Below are 21,730 nucleotides of genomic sequence, written 5' to 3'. Positions count from 1 at the left end.
CAAATGAATCCATCATTTATGCAATATCATGCATAAGAATGGGTATATGATTATGCTATAAACATATCATGAGATACCAAATGGATACATGGGTAAGTCACTGGATGAATTTGAAAACATTCTGAGAGTACTTAAGAAGAACTAAGAGAGTGTATATGAAATAATTAGTTTAGAATATGATCTTCATGTAAAGAGATACACACGACGCTAACTTCAAAAAATATATGTATAACTATGAATTATAATTGGATTATGACTATATTATGGAATGAAGTGTAAGTTCTGTTGGAATGAGGTCCAATCAAACCAAAATTACATAGTATACTAAATAAGAACACATTTCTACTTAAGAATTTGAAATCAAATATGATTGGTTGAACTAGATCATTGAAAAACTAGGTTGAATTCTTCCATTTAGTGATAACCTAGAAATCTTTTTTGACATAAAGAGTATACTTAATCAAGCTAAGAGAATCTATGTCATATCAGAACAATAATCATATTCTCCAAGATATTGAACTATACTTAGAGTAAATTCAAATATGGAGATGATAGTATTCACATAATTCACACAAATTAAAATTTAGTCACGCCCAATAATAAAGTCCCTCTTTAAAGTTAAGTATGAAAGGTCACACTTTAGCTATATGACTTCATTATTTTAGAAGTGACATTTTGATATGAATTTAGTATTTGGATATTAGAACATTAATACAACAACTATTATATTGTTTTGATATATTGGGATATGGTCATCACATCAATATTTGTTGTGTTCTACATGAACATGTTTAATCCATGAATAATCTCATTATTATAAAAGTTCATATTCGGTTATAATTGTGGAAACAATTATGAAGTAAGACTAATATGAATAGGATTAGTTGACTCTCACCAGATGAACGTAGTCAAGTGGTTGTAACCAAGTTTCATAGGTACTTGTCAGAGAACTGGTACTGAACAAACCCACATCAAGGTCGCTTCATAGATTGTTGTTGTGGGTGATACTTGATTAAAAGTTACTATCTTTGTATCCTTAGCACCTAATTTACATAGTGCGAATTAATTATATGGAGTGTTGTGCTTAGATATGGTCAAATGTTGATCCTTAAACGGGCAAATCTAAAAGCCATTTTCAGGTATGGTATGAATTATGCAAGAGGCTTATGTAGTCAAGATGAAATTGTTCCTGTTATGTATTGAGAGTTAGACATCTAACGCATGTTACCTAAAGTTGAACTCCAAATGAGATTGATTGTGATCTCAGTCTCATGTTCAATATGATGTTTGTAACAAAAGGATAACTGATAAACTTATATTATGCATCAATTGAAGTTTTGAGCTTTTGAGAATTGGATGTTGATGAATGACATTCTTTGTTGTGTGTTATTAGGGACATTGAAATGTTGTTAGACGTTCACCACTGTCTATATCAATCTATGATGAGTCTTGTGCAATTGGGAGATTGAAAGATCTTGTATGCCCAAGAGTCATTATAGAATGATATTGCTAATGACATATGATTCTACATGGTCACACCTTATAGCAAGTTACTGCTAACTGATTATTTATTAGTATAATTTGATTATTAATAAATGTTATCAACACGTGTATTTAATTGGAAAACATTATTTTATTAAAATGATATGTTGAACATATTGAAATGTATTTATCATAAGGTATGATTATTATTGTTGTGTATAATATTTTGATCACTTTGAGTAACCATTAAGTTGTCATCTAACTAGTTAGTTATGGGTAAAATAAAGAACACTTCAACCTTGTCCCCTAGCCATGAAGAACCATGGGTTCTTGCATGATGAAGGACACTTGATTTTGATTTGTTTATTGCCTTAGACCATGCTTGTAAGAAAGCCCCAAGCTCTCTTTATTTTATGTCTAAATATCATAAGGTATGATTATTATTGTTGTGTATAATATTTTGATCGCTTTGAGTAACCATTAAGTTGTCATCTAACTAGTTAGTTATGGGTAAAATAAAGAACACTTCAACCTTGTCCCCTAGCCATGAAGAACCATGGGTTCTTGCATGATGAAGGACACTTGATTTTGATTTGTTTATTGCCTTATACCATGCTTGTAAGAAAGCCCCACGCTCTCTTTATTTTATGTCTAGCTTTAATAGATCAGGGAGTATAAAAGAAACATGAGAAGTTTTTGGAGGAGTTATTCATCACATTTGGCTGCTATTTTCATGGTTTCTCTCCCCCTCCTTTTGTTCTTGCAAAAAGTGTTAGAATTAAATGCTCATATGTTGCTTCTCTTTAAGCATATTTTGGTATATGCCTTAAAACTTAAGAGCATATATACAAGTGAAGACTAGCATCTTGAAATGGTTTTATTCTTACTTTGGTGGATACCTTATAGAGGATTTCTTCTTGGAGTTTTAATGTCGTCTTCATCAACTTCCTAATTGCCAAAAGAAACCAAAATCTTCAAAGGTTGTAAGCTTTGTCTTTTCTTTGGTTATGTTTTAATCTTTGCAAGTGTTGCAAAATGATCATTTGTAGGTTTAAATGGTTTTAGTTTATTCAAATTATAAAATGCTTCCATTGCTAATTATACCAATTTTATCACTAAAATTATACTATTTTTAAATAAAAACCCAACAAAACGTGGTTTTCAAGATATGCACAACCAAAAATTTGCTTAACCAAATTAATATTCACATATCATAAAATCTCAGACGAAGCTGTCACATACTTAAAAGAAATTGGTTCATGAAGTATCCAACATAAACATAGGTCGTTCTAAAGCATATTTAACAACTTTATTCTCATTATTTATCTTCAAATTCACCAACAATTGATTTTTCAAGATTATGTAGAGATGAGGTCTATTTATATATAGTAACAAAAAAATAACGGATATTAAATCATCACAACCTATGTTAATCTCTCATTGATAAGGGGAAATATATAACCTGATGGCAGTTCACGCCAAATCTTAGGCCTGTTATGGGGTAAATCACAAGCACCAACAATATCTTTGGACGAACCCCGGCATGCCAACGGCTAGGCTCCCATTAAGGGGCCTCCCTTATAAGAAAAGATTTGTTGTAGCTAGAAACTCAGAAAAAAAAATGTGTGATAGCTCCAGAATAATGGGTGCCAAGACATAGGTCTCCAGATAAAGGGAAGGAGGTCAAAGAAGTTGCCAAGTTGGCGACTCTTGACAAAAAAATCCACTAACTGAAGCCCAAAGATGGATTCAGTTTATTGTTATTATATGGAGAACTGAAGAATAAATCATGAGCTTCAAGATTTGCTGACATACAGAACAGGGACAAGTCCAGCTGTTTTCCCGTCCAAGCCAGGGCGTAATTTCTTCACCTGTATTATATTTGACAAATAAAATCATCAGCTAAAAAAATAGGATGACTAGATAGAAATTAAGTTATATAAAATTGTAACATTCTTACATAGAACCATCCATCAACTTCATATTCAATCTCAAGCTCTTCTCCAGCAACCAGGCTCAACTGGTATCACAGACAATTAAGGTCAAGCAGCTGTCCACATTGTAGAATAAAAAAGAACTCCACTGAAAGTCATCCTATATACCTCATCATCGCCACCAGGGGTAAAGTCGTAAAGTGCTGTTCCAAAGTCTATATTCCCAGAGGAGGATTGGTCATCATCATGGTAATTATACTCAATTTCAGTACCAGCTATCGGATTCTCAAATGAAGTGTCACTTTTGTGGAAAGGGGATGAGTATGGAGTTGGATCTTCTCTAACCTGAAAAAAAAAAAAAAAAAAAAAAGTGAATTTGTTTGCAACTGTCGACAGATGATAAAGTGAAATTCTTCCTGATAAAGATTAATTAAGGACCTCACCAGAGAACCATATCACAAGGAATCAGTGGTAGGAAAATAGCAGTGTACTTCCTATTCAAACATATGGGCAAATTGCGGAAAAATATATATGAACGTGCTTCAAATTTACCAATTATAGAATTTTTAACATGAAAAAACTCAAGAAACCAGTAACTGGTTACCACTTGACCTTTTTGCTTACATGGCATCCAGCAAATGCAGATGTCAAGATATAAAGGCCAAATCAACATCCAATCATAGCCAATAAATGAAGAAAAAACTTATTGAAATGTAAGGATTCAACCCCTGTACCTCTCACATGAAAAGCAACTAGTATACCATTTAAGCTACCTAGCATTTGTTTAGCTCTAATAAACCAGTAACTGTTAAATTTTTATGTTTGTTTGATTTATAATGTCAGAGTACTCTATAGTTGGTTTCATTTTATGTACTATTTCTTTTTCATTAAACTTCATGAACTTAATTAAACTTAAAAGACAAACCAAACTCATTATCATGAATAAATATAGAAACACGTGTTTTTTTTCTTGTACCAGTATAGTATTAAAGTAATAATATTATTTATTTAAATAAGAAGATGTAGAATTTTTGACCCATTATCTAAAGTTGATCAATTTAATTATCAGTTTTTATGGATAAAAAATAAAGTATATTTGATATTTCCCTTTTCAGTGCAAAAAGGTAAAGTGCATTGCCAGATTTCCATTAGTTACAAACCTTGGGTTTTGACTTTGAGCTAAATAATGATGGATAATTCATTCCACCAAATTGAGACGAAATGGATGTCTCAGCTGATCCTACTGAGTCTGGGGAAGAAGAGGTAGATGACTCATCATACTGCAGAAAGTGAAAATATGTTATGATTGTGTTAAGACAAGAAATGGTGGATAAACTTGGCGACATGATGAAAGGATTCTTACATCAAGTTCTGATGGTTCTAAAAGAGTTTTTGCCCACATATCATCATTCGAAGATCTGGCAAAAATATTCTCATCCTCAAAGTCAGGAGCATCAGTACCAGAGCCAGAAAGAAACTCATTGACCTATCAAACACAAGATCATGATATTGATCAGAAATAGAAAGCAAACATAGACGTTTTTGGATAGGGTAGAAAGCATGACAATTTTTTTTGGGACATGAAAGGTTTAAAATATTTTTCAGGGACCATATCTCTGTAAAAATCAATAGACCACAAGGATGAAAATTGTAGTTTACTACCCTATTCATAGCAAGAGCATTGTTTCCCCACAAGCCATCATCATCAGCAAGTCCAGTTGCCCAAGCATTTACAAGATCATCATCAAAAGTTTCAGCCTCCAAAGATGGTGATGGTTTAGTTGCTTCATATATAAGTTCAGAAATTCCTGTGGCTACATGAACTGGATCACTCATGACACTGAATGCACTAATATCATGCTCATCACGATAGTTGTCAATAAGTTTGGCACTGTTGTATAGTGGTAAAATAAAAAATTAGGTCATAACTCATAAGACATCTGAATTCATAAAGGGCATAAACATAGATCTGTAAAAGAGTCATACTATTACTAATTACTTATAGAGGGAGTAATTATGAGCGCACTATACAATTGAAACGTTTATTAATTTAGCTTCCATTTGAAAAGGGCAGGTTAAATCAGCTAGTGAATTTGATCTTTTTTTTTTTTTTAAATTAAGGAAAATATGCAAAAATATTTAATAAAAGAAGGGAAAAAAAAACTCTATGGATGACTAAGCTCTCATCAAGGATGAATGAAAAAATATTCATACCTAATAGGCCCCAGAGGTAGGTATTTTGCTCGTGGAACATAACAAAATAATGAAACAAGATTGAGGAGCCTTTCATGAGTTTCATACAGCTTCTTAAGTTCTTCATCAGTCCACTCCTTTTTGGCATTGTCATGGTTACGCATATCTCTGGACATTCAAATACATAATAAGTCATTACACAAGGTGGATAACTGTCTTTGTTATTATATTATCATTGAGAAACTTGAAGAAAATTAGAAAAATGATCATTGGTACCTACTTTATGAGTTCATCTTGTGCACTATACATTTCATCGAGGATTTTCAAAATTGGACTTAGCAAAGAGCCAAGACCAGTACCACTAGCTCCTTGATCTTCACCATTACTGATATGCATGTCTGAAAACTTAGACTGGACCCCGCCTTGTGCTAAGCCATGTAGAAATTCGTATATCTGTAGCCTATATGGCTCACCTGATCGGATTGCCAGGGTGGCAAGAGCTTGAGCAGCAATGATACGTACCTGAGAAAAAAAATATTAATCATGCATATAAAGACAATACTCAAATATATCAACAACCATGTCAATCATTTCAAGCGCATAAGTTTGTCAAATCTCAAAATTATTCTTTCGTAATATAAGAGAAAGATATGTCTAGAAGAACAAGCTTTCTACACAATGGAGGAGCTTTTTTGTTACAGAATTTTCAGTCTTTTGGGGCCATCTTATCCCCAACTCAACAATCCAAAAACCTCATCATATCCTCCATGCACAAGATCAGCTTAATTGTGATATTGCCACCGATATTAATTTTATATCACTTATTTTTTTATATAAATCAATATTCTTGAGGTTACCTTGCTTCTCTTTCACACCACTATTTATTCTTAATTGTGGGTTGACGTTTTATATGTAAGAGAAAAAAGATCATCACATTTGTTTTTCTTATGGTGGAGGTCATCAATGAAGGCTGTCTTCCCACCATCGGGACTTGGGTATTGTTGTTATAATTTTTTTATAATAAATTAAAATATATACTATTATATATCTATTACTGTCATCTTTTTATATATCTATTTCTAACAGATTTATATTTTTATTTTTATAAACTTCAGAAATTTTTTAAAAATTGAACTGTTACAACAATTCTAGCTATCTACACCTTTATAGATGTTTTATGGAGATAAAAACATACAAACCGGTACAATTAAAAAGCAATTTGAAGAGTGCTTGCAAATTTGCACGCACTCGCTCAGCAAACAGTGGAAAAGCCAAAATGAAAAAGTTCTAAGAATGGTAAGTTAATGTTTTTCAAAACTATAAAGAAAATGGAAAAAACACCGGTATGGATGCTCTAATATTAATAGATTCCAATTTACGTTTTTCATAAGGTTTTTGGGTCAAATAAGTTTAGTAAATCCGGATCTCTTTATTAAGGTTTTTCATTTGAACAGCTGTTTCATTTTGCTTGTGAAGTTAGAAGCTTTACCAGAGGAATTTGTTTTTATAACATTTCTTTATCTTTTATCCGCTTCACTTATTAATTACAAACAAAAACTGTATAGAAATTTGAAAATTTGAATTCTCAACCATGGATGTACCTCCCAGCTGCCACTGAAAGAAACTCTTTGAAGTCGAGTCAATGCACTAGCTAGAGTTGGATTACGAGAACTAGCTGCTGCAACCATTTTATCTGCATCTAACATCATCAATGCAGTCCCTGGAGGGGTTTCTGACTCCCAAGCATACTCAGAAGCAGCATAATTTGCATTTTCTCCAACAAACCACACCTACAAGTGTTTTTCAACCAAAATATATATGAATCACAAAATACTCCTTGACTTTCTTACTAATTAATAATATTTGATTCTTACTGCTGCTTGAACTAATCTCTGTAAAGCTAAAGCTGACTTTGGATCAGATGCAGAAACCCTATCGATTGATGTAATCCCAGACATGGAGCCTGGTTGTGGTGGTGGCAGATCAAGAACTACTGTCACAGCTTCAAGAGCTGTATGCTTTCCCTTTGGACCAGCTCCAACAAGACATGTCTGCAAGGAAATCATTATCAGATGTATATAGCTAATAATATGATGATGATGAAGGGAATTTCATTTCAAATAACTACAAAAATAAGTCTTATCATAAAAAGAGAGAAAAAAAAAACCACCTTCCATAAGAGTTGCAGCACATCCGCATCAATTTTTCCAGGGACTTTAGTAGCAAATACTCTTGCTAATTCAAGAAGGATAACCGCCATATCAGGAGTAGCCTATAAAGGGTAAAAAAAATATAAATATAAGGAGATTATATAACATTTAGAAAGAAATAGTTACAGCTTGTAATCAAATACGCACCTTAAAACGAGCATGCAAAGTGAGCAAAATATCGTTTAACAAAGTGGCTGACCAAGAAGGATCAGAAATCTCTGATGCAATCAATAGCTTAAGTTCACTGGAAGATTCTTCAGGACTTTGCATCCATATCAGTGCCTTAATCACCATAGCACGTACATAAACACATTCACATGCAGCAGTGGTTCGGACAACCTCCATTAATGAAGCTAACAAACTCCCAATTGTGTCATCATCATCTTCCATTCGACATAGATGAAAAGAATCAGAGAACTCAAAGGTGTGAAAATGAATCACACATATGATAAATTAAATGAACAGGTAATGTTTAGAACAGACGGAATAGCAAATTTTAGTCTCATCTAAGTGAGAAAATTAATATTAAAAAAATTTCTTAAAGGTTTTGTTGATCAGTATTACAAAAACTTCCTTCCTTTACCCTCTACATATATGTACTCAAGAGAAATTCTACATCTATGCCGAATTCTTACTTTACTATTGTTTTTAGGTTTTACCAATATAGGCAATGTACATTACTTTTACCGATAATATCAATATACATATATATTTCATTACCCATACTAGCAACTTGATTTTTTTTAACCAATTAGCAATATGTAAGTCCATAATAGCAACGTACTTACATTTCTTGACACATAACATCAACATACTTACACTTGATTACCCTTTATAGAAATAAACTTACATTTCTTTACCTATAATAGCAATATGTAAGATGAAACTTGTAATGAATTTACAAGTTTCACACTATATACTGCTATTATCGGTAGAGAAATGTAATTACATAGCCACTATGAGTAAGAAATGAAGTCCATTGCCAATATTGGTATTTGCTAATGTTAGTATAGTATGTTGCTGTGCTTTGCAATTTTCTCTTATTATTGTTGTGTGGAAGACCATACAACGGTTACATATTTGTCAAAGTTATAAGATTCAATACGATAATAGAAAGATACCCATTATGGAACATGACAATCACCTTCAGATTCAGAGGACACATGATCCCAATCATTGCTTTTGGCAAATGTATTGACTAAATCTTCTTCAATATTCAGTAGGCCTAAAGCAAAAGCAGCTGCTCGACTTTTCCCCATTTCTTGCACAATTCGGGCAGCTGCATGCAATACAGGCCGACATGAACTACCAAAAGAAGTTTTCAACCTGAAAAGGTGAAACCATATTTTATATCAAAAGCTTGTGTTATAAGAAACTTAACTGTATACACCAACTATGGATAGAAAATGTGGTAGTGAAATGAAATAAATGTATCATGATAAGCAGTGAACCTTTTCATGACAATTTTGATAAGGAGCTCTGGACATTTTTTGTTGTAAGATTTGTCATTTTTAACTGGTACATTGAGAACTACCCTGGTCAAATTGTACCATCCAAGAGCTCGCACTTCTGTCCTGTATTGGACAAATATTAGTCAAAAAATAGGATACATGGAAGCTTAAGTAAAATAGTTGATTGCATTAAAAACAAAAAAAAAAAATTATAAGCATGCCAAAGTTGCCTAGATTGTGCTTGGATTTTTTTTTTTTTTTTGGGAAAAGAATATTAATTGTGATTGAAATTAAGAACTGATTATGAGAAGTCATTTAAAGCACTCCAATGTTACACCCAACATTGATAGTACATGTTGACATAGTTACAGTTTCAGTTTTCCATTCACGTCGGTTCTAAGGATTCGAATGCTCAGGTCAAGCCGGAAAAAAAGGCCCTGAGACCCTAATTAATGAGTAATGAATTAAATTATATAAACTAAAGTTTTTTATAAACTTTATAGCAATAAATATAGCAAAACCATAGTATTTTGATGAGTAATGACATTGTAACAGCTAAAAAAATTAGGCCACTAAATAAATAATATATAAAAAAAAATGGGCCCCTAAAAAAATTAGAAATTAGGCCCCGCTCCCTGCTTTGCCCTCCTTCAAAACCGGGCTTGGTAAGCACTCCATGTGTAATTTAAAAAAGCTAATCACTAAAATGACTTGGAAATGTCATATCACAAAATACCTTTTCAATTTTAATTAAATAGCAAAATAATTTTTTTAGCAAAATTCCTATATAAGTTGCCCCACTAGAAAAATCTTACAAGAAAATTTAGCAAATTTATTTATTTTACCAAAATCACATCCTTTTTTTAAGGAAATGTCATATTTGGGAAAGAAAAGAAAAAAGAAATTGTGAGATATGTTCTGTAAAATATTTTGTGATGACCACTATAAAAGGAAATAGCTTCATTGCCAAGTCATGAACTATTCTTAATTTCGTTTGAATCTCTACTTCCTACTTGCAGTTGAGAGCTCATCCCCAATCTCGCTCCTAAAGCTTTGCTAAAAAGCAATACTCAAAAAAATTCGCCAAGCAGCTTTCCCTAAGACTTTGCTCTGTGGCCGAAGCTTTGCACCAGCAACTTCGCCCGACACCTTGGATTTTGCTATATGAACTACTCCAAGAAAAGCTCAAAGGAGAGATCAAGCTCCACAAATCTAACACCAAGTATAGCCAAAAATGGCCAAACTTGAAGGTGAATGCGCTCAAAGAACCGGGAAAGATGGTACTATTACATCAAACTGTCTTATGCTTATGAAGATGAACTATGTTGTATGGGCTATAAAATAAAGAGGGTTTGGAAGAACAGGAGGGTGGAATGAAATTCAAAACACTGAAGTGGAGGAACGGAAAGATCGGATGGCTCTTGTGGCCATTTACCAAGCAAGTCCAGAGGACATGCAATGTTAGCCAAGAAAGACACAACTAAAGAGGCATTATAAAACCTTAACACGAACGATCGGATAGAGGCTAATGATCAAACCTTGAGACATGCTTTTGAGGTGGTCCATATAGAATACGGTGAATCGATGAATGATTTTTCCATGAGATTGAATATTGTATATGATTTGTAGGTGTAGAGAACAAGGAGATTACAGTGATGAAGTTTTTTCAAGCGGTCCTAATATGATTTTGCAAATTGTGACATCAATCAAACAATTTAGGGACGTAAAAAACATGACGGTGTACGAAGTTGTTGGTGATGTTAAGACCAGTGAAGAGAGATTTCAAGGTTATGGAGAACGAGGACCTTCTCTATTTCTTAGACATGTCAATTGGGCATCACGATCTAAGTAAACCAATGAGCGAGACTCATCAAATACTTCGAGGGGAAGATGAGGACATAAAGGTTAGGGCTGAGGCTGAGGCCGAGGTCATGCATGTGGCCGAGAAGGAAATTGTAAGTCCAATGCAAACTGGAATGAGAATAGTCCTCCCCAAAGGGATAAAAGTAGCAAAAAATGTTTTAATTTTGAAAATTTAGTCGTTATGCGCCGGAGTTCCCGAACAAGAAATACTATGAGGCAAACCTCACTCAAACCAATGAAGAAGAGTGTGTTTGGATGATGGCGATCTCACAAGAAGACAAACTAGGCAAGGTGTCACTAAAAAATAACATTTGTGTTAATTTTCATGCTTAGGGAGAAAATCAATTCGAATATGAGGTATGATATCTTGACAACAGTGCAAACAACCATATGACTAAATATCGCTCAAAGTTCCATGAGCTAGATGAACACATTAATGGTCATGCGAGATTAGGGATGGTTCGACCAACACTATTTTATAAAAAGGGTTGTTTTCATTTGATTGTAAAAATGGTGACCAAAGACTACAAAAGAGTATATTTCATTCCAAGTCGTAAAAATAATATTACTAGTCTTGGAAAAATCACGCAAGAGGGAGTTGGGTCATAAAGGACGTGTCAATGTTTGATAGAAATAAAACTTAATTTTTAAGAGTCAAAAGATCCCCAAACTGATTAAAACTCTTTTAAGGATCGGTAAACCGACTTGTCTTTCAGCAATAAAAGACGAACCGTTTTTGGATATGGCATTTTAGACAAGGTCATGTTAACTTCCTGCATAAATAGGTTTTCTAATAAAATATGGCAACTAAAGTCCCTAACATTTGACATCTAACTAAATATGTGAAGGGTGTGAACTTGCCAAACAAACCCGAATTCCATTTCTGGATCAAGCGGTTTTTCGAACTCAAAAATCTCTCGAACTTATTCATGCAGACTTGTGTGATCCGATTACACCATTATCGATTGAAGAAGTAAGTATTTTTCTCCTTTTAGTAGAAGATTTTTGCTATGTGGAATTTCTGGTGTGTTGTTAGTTATCCTTCTGGGACTTTGTCTAATGAACAATCAGGAAATCATGCTACATAAAATGAACAAACACTTGGTTAGAAAGCCATACCAAAGAATGGACCCCGATATTGTTCTCTGATGCCTAAGTTTATTGCTTTGCAAATTCTAGAAATATGTTGCTCGGAAATGCCTCTTTGAGAGACGGGATTACCTTTTTTATAAGTGAAGCCCAGTCTAGTCCAAAGCTTTCCCATCCGTGCCTTGCAATGATCCATATGTCACAAGTGTAGAACCCTTTAATAAAATAATCCTACCCTTTCCGTGTTTCTTGGGATGCTTTTTAGAAAATCTTATTCGGAAGATTCATCATGCAAATTATTGGCTTGGCCTGGTAAGTTGGCTTCCGGCCTGCATTGTGTGTTTGGGTTTTTCGTTTATTTTAGTATCGTCCTTTGCTGACCTGCTCCTGTATGGGTCGTTCCCTATAAACCATTATTGGATATGGGTTTTGTCCAGAAAGTTTCAAGACTCAAGTACTTCAAACAGTTAAATTTGATGATTAAGAAATTAAGTTAAAAAAGAAAAACACTTCGAATGGAGCAAGAGGTGTTCACTTCAAAAGAATTCACATCATTTTGTGAATAAAATGGTGTTAAGAGGTATTTTATGAGACAACATTCGCCTAAAAAAGTGGAGTTGTAAAGAGGCAAAATCGAACCTAATGGACAAGGCAAGAAGCCTTCATAAAGGATGAAATATTCTGGGGGATTTTGGGGGTGAAGTTGTTAGATATATGGCTTACCTCCTTAACATTTACCAACAAAATCACTTTCCAACATCACCCCGTTTGAAGCTTGGTTTGGCAAAAACAATAAGCCACGAACATCTATATGTTTTTAGTTGTGTTGTTTTTGCTAAATTTGTAGGTGGTCACTTAAAGACATTTATTGGTAGAAGCAAAAATATGGTATATTTTGGTGTGGAAGATGGAACGAGAAGCAACTGTTTATTTGATCCACAAGACCAGAAGTTGTAGATTTTTTGCGATATTATTTTAGTGAAAAAGAATGTTAGAATTAGTAAAAAGACAAGCAAGAAAGACAAAACGGTAGTTAAAAGCTATGTTGAGTCTACTTAGCCCAAAACCGCCCATGCACCCCTGTTTCACACCCGTTTTCTTAAAGTTCAACACTCATGAAAAGCCCCTTAATTGAGGTTGGACCCAAGTGGTTCCGTTTGCTAGCCGAAATCTAAGTCGATGCCAAAAGTGTAACCCTTGAACCAAAAGAATTAATGATGATTGCAATGGATCAACCTTTGAATTTTAAAAATCATAAACTCCAAGACATGTTGGGAGGCTATGCAAGCGGAGTTGGATACAATCAATAAGAACAAGACATGACAACATACCGATTTTCAACCAAGTCACAACGCAATCAGTTTGAAATGACAGTAAATCGCAAATGGATTTGTACAAATCCAGGAAGTTGACTTTAATAAAGTTTTTCACAAGTAGTACGACTTGATTGTAAGGCTCGTTCTTACCTTACGAGTTCAACATGGGTAAGCTGTCCACCATTTGTATGTCAAGTTGGATTTTCTTAGTAGAAATGTTGAGGAGGTATATATATCAAGAAACAAATGAAGAAGGAATTTGAAATGAGTGACTTAGGACTACTTTTTTGCTATCTTGGAATTGATTGTTGGAAATGAAGTTAGGTATAGCTTTGCAACAAAAAGCTTATATAAAGAAGGTTTTGGAACAACTTGGCTTGAATGATTGCAACTTGGCAAAATCACCAATGGAACGAAGTTGGAGGTCAAGAAGGATGATGAATGTGAAAATTTTGATCCCATTGAATTTAGGTAAGCAGTGGGTTGCTTGAGTTACTTGACTCACACTCGACCGAACTTGTCATTTCGCTTGGAATTACAAGTCATTTCATGGAGCAACCGACAACTTTGCATTTTCAAGTTGTAAAGCATATTTTACCGTATGTAAAAGGGACCATTAACTATGGAAAGGGTTGTGAGATTGAATATTTGGATAGGTTTATTGATAGTGACCTTAGAAGTGATCTTGTTGGTAGCAAGGGTACAAGTTGAATGATTTCTATCTTGGAAGGAATACAGTCACATGGTAAACTTAAACAAAAAAGACCGTTGTTTTTTTCCACATGAGAAGCCGAGTTCATGGTAGCCACGGCGGCGGCAAGTCAAGCCATTTGGCTTGGGAATCTTGTGAAGAAGCTAACGAGACATCATATCATGCGTTAAGTTTGAAATTACCTTAATGAAGAATCTCGTATTATATGGTCAAAGCAAACACACTGACATCCGCTTTCATTTCATACAAGAGTGTGTTAAACATGGACAAATTGTAAAGGAATATGTAAATTCAAAGGATCAATGAGCAAACATCTTTACCAAAATTGTGGCACATTTGAAGCACAATGAAATGTGAAACATGTCCGGCGTAATGAATACCGAGCTTAGTTGGGTTTAAGAGGGAGAACGTGATGATTAAACTTAAATGTGACAACACATTCCTTCTATATGTTTACAAGTCAAAAGATTATACCTCTTTAATATTGTAGGTCAAGCTTTTCTTCTTTTGTGGGATTACACCCCATATCTCTCCCACGTATCTCTCCCACCGGCCACAATTAAGGTTGTGAGTTTGGATATGTATGATTACATTTTTTCCATTAAATTTTGGTTGTTTTAGGCTCTTTTGATGTAGAATAGAAGCTGGAAAACAGCAGCTAAGACCAAGGGGAGCGATATGTGGTTCTTGGTTTTAAAAAGCGTAAAGCGCTAAAGCCTTTGGGAACCGATGCACTAAGCGCTAAGCGAAAGCGCTCGCCTAGAGCACACAATGCGCCCCAACTTGAAAAAAATAAAAAAATATATGGAAATACTTAGAAATACTTAAAAATCTCGTAAAATCATAGTAATATCATATTAAATCCTAAGTATTGATACTAGAAATCATCTAAACTACCATGCATGATAACAAATAACTTAAGAAATCATAGTAGTATCATATTAAATCCTAAGTACTGATACTAGAAATCATAGTAGTATCATATTAAAGCCTAAGTACTGATACTAGAGTTAGGTAACACACGTTAATAGTAAACAACTTACTAGAATACGTATAAATATAACGACCAAGTTTCATACTTCAGACGATCAGACTTTAGAGTTTTAGACTTGAGAAGAGAATAGAAATGTAGATTAGTATAATGGAATGGAAGTAGAAAACATTGGCAGAGTTGATTTCTGATTACTTGGAGAAGATGATTTGGAGCGATGATATGATTTGCTCTGTTTGTGTAATTGTGTTTACCGCCTCTAACAATATTGATTCTACATCCCTTTCCTTTATTTATATAAACCTATTGGCCTGTCTAACTTAATTAAAAGCCAATTCTCTATGAATTACCTTCAGCGGTATTAAGCGCTGAAGCGCAATGCGGTAAAAAGCGGAAAAGGCGACCGACTAACGGAATCGCATTGCATCTCATTACTTGATGCGCTTTCGGTCACCGCTTGGGCGCCTAGCGCATTAAGTGCGCCTAGTTGGCATTTTTTTAAACCAAGATGTGGTTTGGGAGCACTCTTTGCCACATAGGAAGGGGAACACCCCCCTATGTCGTCTTGGGTTTTGTTTGACCCCCCCCCCCCCCCTATATATATATATATATATATATATATATATATATATATATATATATATATATATATATATATATATATATATATATATAACCCATCTTTTTTTATTAGACCTCACTCAAATTTCTTCATCTTTTACCATCTTTTTTCTTCAAAATTTTCAAGATGTCTTCTTCTAACAATCCAAACAACCAAAAAACACCCACTAGAAACACAACCCCAAGACCTTTATATGATCAACCGATTTATTCACCCCTGTTATATCACTATGGCGGTATGCTACCTTATTATCCACAACAATTCTCACAACCACAACGACAAGCACAACCACTTCCACAAACACAACCACAAACAGACCCGGATTTTAATCCGTTTGATTTTTTGTCTCACCCTAAGTTTGTTCAACAAACTCAATCACAATCATGAACACCCATTTCTGATTCCAAACCCGAATTCGTTCAAGAAACTCAACCCACTCGAGCACCGACTAAAAGAAAAGAAAAGGCGGAGGCTAAAGGATGGGAACTCAAAGAAGTGTTGGTATTAGCACAATCATGGATCAATATTTCAGAAGATGTGACGAAAGGAAAAAAAAAAAAAAAAAAAAAAAAACATGACCATTTTTGGATTCGGGTTGGACATAGTTTCCACAAAGGAATGAACCATGAAGATTATCGTTCAAACACCAAGTATACTCGAAATGGAGGAAGATGAACAAGAAAGTCATGTTGTTTAATGATTTGCATAACAACATGAAACGTCAATGGAAAAGCGGAGAAAGTGATGATGTGATTTTGCAGAAAGCACTGAAAGTGTACCAAAAGAAAACAAGAAGACTTTGAAGTTTCTTGAAGTTTAGAATCTTGTGAAAGATAACAAAAAATGGTAAACTAGCAAAACATCCGATGAGCATATCGATTGTGGTTCAAAACATCCGAAAACGACCACACTACAGCAGACGCTCGTGTTGGTTTCGAAATCAACGATGATGATCCTGTTCAAGTTTCACCACCTTCCCGACCAATGGGAAGGGACAAAGAAAAAAAAAGAAAAAGCAAAAGCAAAGCGTCGGATTCGGATGAGTTGAAAGAAATGGGGATTGATATGTTTGGCATCGCCACTCCCTTTGGCAGCATCCACTAATTTGGAACTTAATATAAAACCCATATTTTGACCCAAACGTTTTCGGGATGCTGCTAATAACCAACGAATGGCAAGTGCTTTTCCTTGTGTGGGTCCTATTTCAATGGGAACTTGATGATTCAATCCACCTACACGTCTTGCTTTTACTGTTATGCCTGAAGTTACTCCATGTATTGCTTGACGTAAAACAGATAGTGGATTTGTTTCTGTCTTTTGTTAAATCTTTTTCACAGCTCAATCGATAATTTGATAAGCCATTGATTTTTTTCTAAAATAGGGTATAAAAGATAGAATGGACATTTCGCAACTTGTTTCTGAAAGAGAGCTTTAGAAACAAAGATAGTGACATGAGGATATTAACGATGGACACATCACAAATGACCAAAGAGGAGCTTAGAATTGCTTTGGCGATGAAAGTCGGTCTCAAAAAACATTATGCTAATAGGTCTTAAGATTTCTAGTTTTTTTTCTAAGTTTTTAATCGTTTGATGTGTGTGTGTGTGTGTTTTAAGTTTGTAGGTTTTTTTTTAATTTCATGTTTATTTGTTTTAATTTTAAGTAATTCAATGCAATGTAATGTTTTTTTTTATTATTTTGAAGTAATGAAATTTTATGTTTTTTTAATAAAACTGAAGTTTTTTAAAAAAATCAAATTATTAAAAAAAGAAAAAAAAAAAGTGTGACACCACTCCTTGGGTGTGGCAAGGAACCACACTTTTGTGGTAAAAGTTGATGTGGCACTAACGTAGCAGTGAAGGGAGTGTGGTATCTGTGGCACCACTCCCTCAAGCCTAAGTAGCAGCTATCTGTCTCTATTTTATCCTTATAATTTGTATTTTCTTTACCAAGAAAAAACCTTCTTTGGGCCCACTCATCTGTCCACTGTTTCTTCAACAGAAAAACACTTACTTTTGTGCACTAATTTCAGCCCCAAAGTAGTTACCTAGCATACCATCTGATCTATCCTATCTCCAACAAAAGGAGTCCGAGATTATTAGAGTGGAGCTATTAGCTGGGCTCACTTACAATGTAGAATATGAAAATTCTCTTTAGAGTATTACTTTGTTTCCAACTCAGCAATAATAATATAAAGAAAAAACTTTTAGTACCACACCATCTTTTAAATCTGCTGTGCAATATTCATTTCAGCTTTTGATTAGATTATAAATCGAAAAGAAATGCCACATTACCTTTTACTATGGAATTGAAGTGGACGCACAGCTGATCAAATGGCATACATGACTTTATAAATGTAGTTCATTGTTTGTGAAGATAATATTTAATTGTTATTTATGTGATTAGGTTGTAATTCATGTATTTACCTGTCTGCATTATCTGATTTTCCCAGTGCACAAGCGATGGCCTCAAAACAAACAGTGGCACTCCGATCAATAATGAGTTGATACAGCAAATCATTAAACTGAGATTTAATGTCTGCCCTTTCTATAAAAAGAACATTCTACTATTAGCTTTTTACAGTGATATGAGTGGAAGTAAGTAATAAACGCATATACAGACCATTTAATGACTTGGCTCGAGATATTGTATGACATAACCTTGCCAGAGCAACCCTAGCAAGAACATCAGGAGAACGCAAAACATCGTGTAGAGCTCCTAAATTTATAATAAAGTTCAGCAAGAAAATAAAGGAAGTGTAAATATTTTAAAAATAAAAAACTAAAACGATAATGATGATAATGGAGAGAAGTATCAATATATACCACCAGGTTGGACGAACTTCCCTGCATTAGATGAATAAACAATGAAGCTTCAGAAACACAAGAATAAATCTACAGGTTGCAATAGGAAACATTATTGGAGTTATCAAAATGAAGTTTTTAATAAATTATTCTATTTATGATATTACCTAAAGCCATGGCAACAGCATACGGATCTTTTGTAGCTAGCTCAGAAGTCAATTCCAATGCATGCCTAACAGCCACTGGATCAGCAAATGAAATTCTGCAGTAAATATGAAATCATGAAGTTAATTATTTTAATGGTGTTAGCAATACGGAAGTCGTGTTTCTTAAAAGGTGTATTTTGTTTTCATATATCAATTACATCTACCTAGACTATAGAATCGCATGGCCCAATATACTAAATCGATGAATTGCTTCTACATAGAATATAGAATTGCATGACCTTATACTAAATTGACAAATTGCCAAAAAAAACATGTTGATATTTGTTGGCTAATATCAAATGAGGATTTTATCCTACACTGGTAGAGAGTAAGAAGGTGGAGTGGGCTCCATGCTACATTATTTTCACAAAGTTGTATCACTCTCTGATCATTAATTGGTATAAAAAACTATTTCTAAAAGCACATCATTATTATTATCCTTGAGGCTATTTTAAAAATAAAACATTTCAAAACCAATAGTGACAAACCAACCCATGCACAGCACGATGAAGAAAAAGAGGATTTCCTGGATCCAGAGGAAGTCTTCGCAAGGCACTTAGAGCAGCATATTGCAGATTACTCCCAATTATAGACTGATCATTCAAGAAAGCAACATTTATTGTACTTTTATTTAACTATTATGAATGACAATAAATGCCCTAGCAATACAAGCTACATTTTTTCACACTTACCTCCTTACTTGCCCCAAAGATGCCCTTCTTACGCATATCAGGTGCATCAGCAACCTGATCAATACATGAAAATGTCAAAGAGGAAAAAAAATAAAAATGCGTCCGAAACATGCACGTTAAGTTTCCTAGAATATGAAAACATACATACATGAGAAATATTATATCATGTGAAAACTAACAAGAATTAAAAAGAGAGATTGATATGGACAAACCTTGTCAAGAATACCAAAGACAATTTCGTACAACTTGGACAAGATCACAGGATTAGTTGTAGGTGCATATGTAAGAGCTTTAACTACTTGCAATCTCCGTGAATGAACTTCAAAAAGATATTGAATCATCATCATCACTCATCACTCATTACTCGGATATTGATGAAAGTATCTAGCTAGTTCTTTTTTAACAATTACACTTCAGATCAAAAAAGATTTAAAGGACTAGAAACTTGTGATTTGAATTAGGGAACTACTTACATTCAACATCATCATTTAGGGCTTCAGTAGCGAGCCGATCTATTATTCTAGGTACAACATCTGCTCGAGTAACACCACCAAGAGCATCAATGTCAGCTAAAGCATCCCAATTAGGTGTAGGAATCACACCACCTGAAGTTAGCCCTTGAGCACCACTATCTGACAATATTCTTGCCAAGTAATAATATACATAACGGAGAATAGTTCTATCCTTGCATTGCTGACCAAGCTACATATATAATCAAGTATTAAACTTTCACTTGTTCACATTATAGTATAGATATGATAGATCATGATTATAAACAAAGTGCATTTGAAATGAGAAAATAAATATATACAAATTCGCACCATGAGAAGAGAAGGTGCCAGAGATGGATCAACAGAGTTGTAGATTGCAAGTTTGGGGAACACATAATACACTAACTGCCTTTGAGACTTTTTCTGTACAAAGTCAAAGAAACTGAAAAATTAGTAAGTGATTATATCCAATCAGATATGTTAAGAGGTAGAACATGATTAATAAATGCAATAGAAATTGGTTAAGGACTCCTATATACTTGGTCGGATGTAGCAGCTAGCTCATGGATACTCCTTGCAAGTAGTGCATAAGAAACTGGCTGTATACAAGTAAATGTAAGAAAACATCAAAACAGAAATCGCTTTACTCAATAAACTAAATCTTTATTTAATCCAGTGAAATTTAGGTATGATATGATATTTCTCATAGGGTAAGTTACAATAGCTATTATGATATGAGATCAGTTTCTACGATAAATGTGTAGCTATTACTGGAGAATTACTAAAGTCGTTACCGTTTTTGCTAATAACGATTCACACACCTACATTGAATTGATATATAATTGTATTGTAGTTGAAGAAATCAAAAGAATGTAATACAAAAATTTTACCTTTTTCCCATCAGGAACATGAACAGCAATTTTACCAGAAGATACGGGAGCGTTTTGAGTATGCGTCAAAGATCTCTTGGACTTCCGATCCCCCATCGTCACTGGTGTTGCCGATTTCTTAAAAGGGCTCCGAGGCGACTGAATCGACGGGGATGAAACTTGTGCCGTTTTGGAAGAAGATGGGGATGATGACTTCGGATCGGAGCTTATCAGATCCATCAAAACCTTCCCGGAGGAGTCCTGTAAAAGGCAGCTGAAAAATAAATTGAAATTATACAACTTCCCAATCAATTATTTTGATTTTGGGAACTCAAATAACTTTACATGAAATGATGAAAATGTCAAAAGGGTATCTTGAAAATAGAATCTTTACCGCCATGGCAGGGTGATGATTACGTAATTTCTATAGTTTGCTTCGCGTACAGTTGTAGATTGACGACGATGTTTTTCTCTTCTCTGTGCATGTGTATGTATGCAATATGGTTGGCACTCCACCTTCTGGGTACGGGTCCGGTTGAAGCGATGGGTAACTACAACTACATGTATACTACTTTTAACAGGATTTTTTTTTTGTAATTTTAGCAGTGTTTTTGATAGGAAGAAAAGATGGTGCTTATTGTTTATTTCCATCACAATAAGCTAAGGTGTTGTTTGTTTTTCCGAAGTGAAACTGTCTGAAGTCTGCGGACCACCTCTGCAGCCCTCTGCAGCAGAAAAGGTGGACCAAAGTGCTGCAGACTGTAATGAGAAGCATGTTTTTTTTTACCGCTGCAGATATTAAAAA

The 21,730-nt window shown here is 34.3% G+C and overlaps 1 protein-coding gene across 1 annotated transcript; it reads right to left on the bottom strand.

Moving 5' to 3' along the window:
* Positions 1 to 2,749: 2,749 nt before the first annotated feature.
* Positions 2,750 to 21,325, bottom strand: LOC111880221 (uncharacterized). Its single transcript, XM_052766511.1, has 27 exons — positions 21,320 to 21,325; positions 20,947 to 21,186; positions 20,596 to 20,655; positions 20,387 to 20,479; positions 20,039 to 20,267; positions 19,778 to 19,884; positions 19,566 to 19,619; positions 19,366 to 19,466; positions 18,835 to 18,929; positions 18,689 to 18,709; positions 18,486 to 18,581; positions 18,290 to 18,410; positions 9,271 to 9,393; positions 8,958 to 9,145; positions 7,967 to 8,202; positions 7,780 to 7,881; positions 7,484 to 7,660; positions 7,211 to 7,399; positions 5,890 to 6,131; positions 5,631 to 5,777; positions 5,079 to 5,307; positions 4,780 to 4,902; positions 4,577 to 4,696; positions 3,969 to 4,035; positions 3,585 to 3,832; positions 3,443 to 3,502; positions 2,750 to 3,353 (listed from the first exon to the last, which is right to left on the bottom strand). Exons 1-27 carry the CDS (start codon positions 21,323 to 21,325, stop codon positions 3,279 to 3,281), a joined length of 3,549 nt encoding a protein of 1,182 aa, XP_052622471.1. The 3' UTR covers positions 2,750 to 3,278.
* Between the last annotated feature and the right edge of the window lie 405 nt (positions 21,326 to 21,730).

The sequence above is a fragment of the Lactuca sativa genome, chromosome 8 (assembly GCF_002870075.4).
Source record: "Lactuca sativa cultivar Salinas chromosome 8, Lsat_Salinas_v11, whole genome shotgun sequence".
Taxonomy (NCBI): Eukaryota; Viridiplantae; Streptophyta; class Magnoliopsida; order Asterales; family Asteraceae; genus Lactuca; species Lactuca sativa.
The sequence above is the reverse complement of the archived record's forward strand: the minus strand, read 5'-3'. Positions and strand labels throughout refer to the sequence as shown.

Bases quoted from the DNA above. Each gene is read 5' to 3' on its own strand.
- LOC111880221 (XM_052766511.1), bottom strand. The intron at 4,903-5,078 runs GTAGTAAACTAC...TGTGTTTGATAG, and splicing joins ATGCTCTTGCTATGAATAGG to GTCAATGAGTTTCTTTCTGG. The intron at 4,036-4,576 runs GTTTGTAACTAA...ATGCCATGTAAG, and splicing joins GCTCAAAGTCAAAACCCAAG to CAAAAAGGTCAAGTGGTAAC.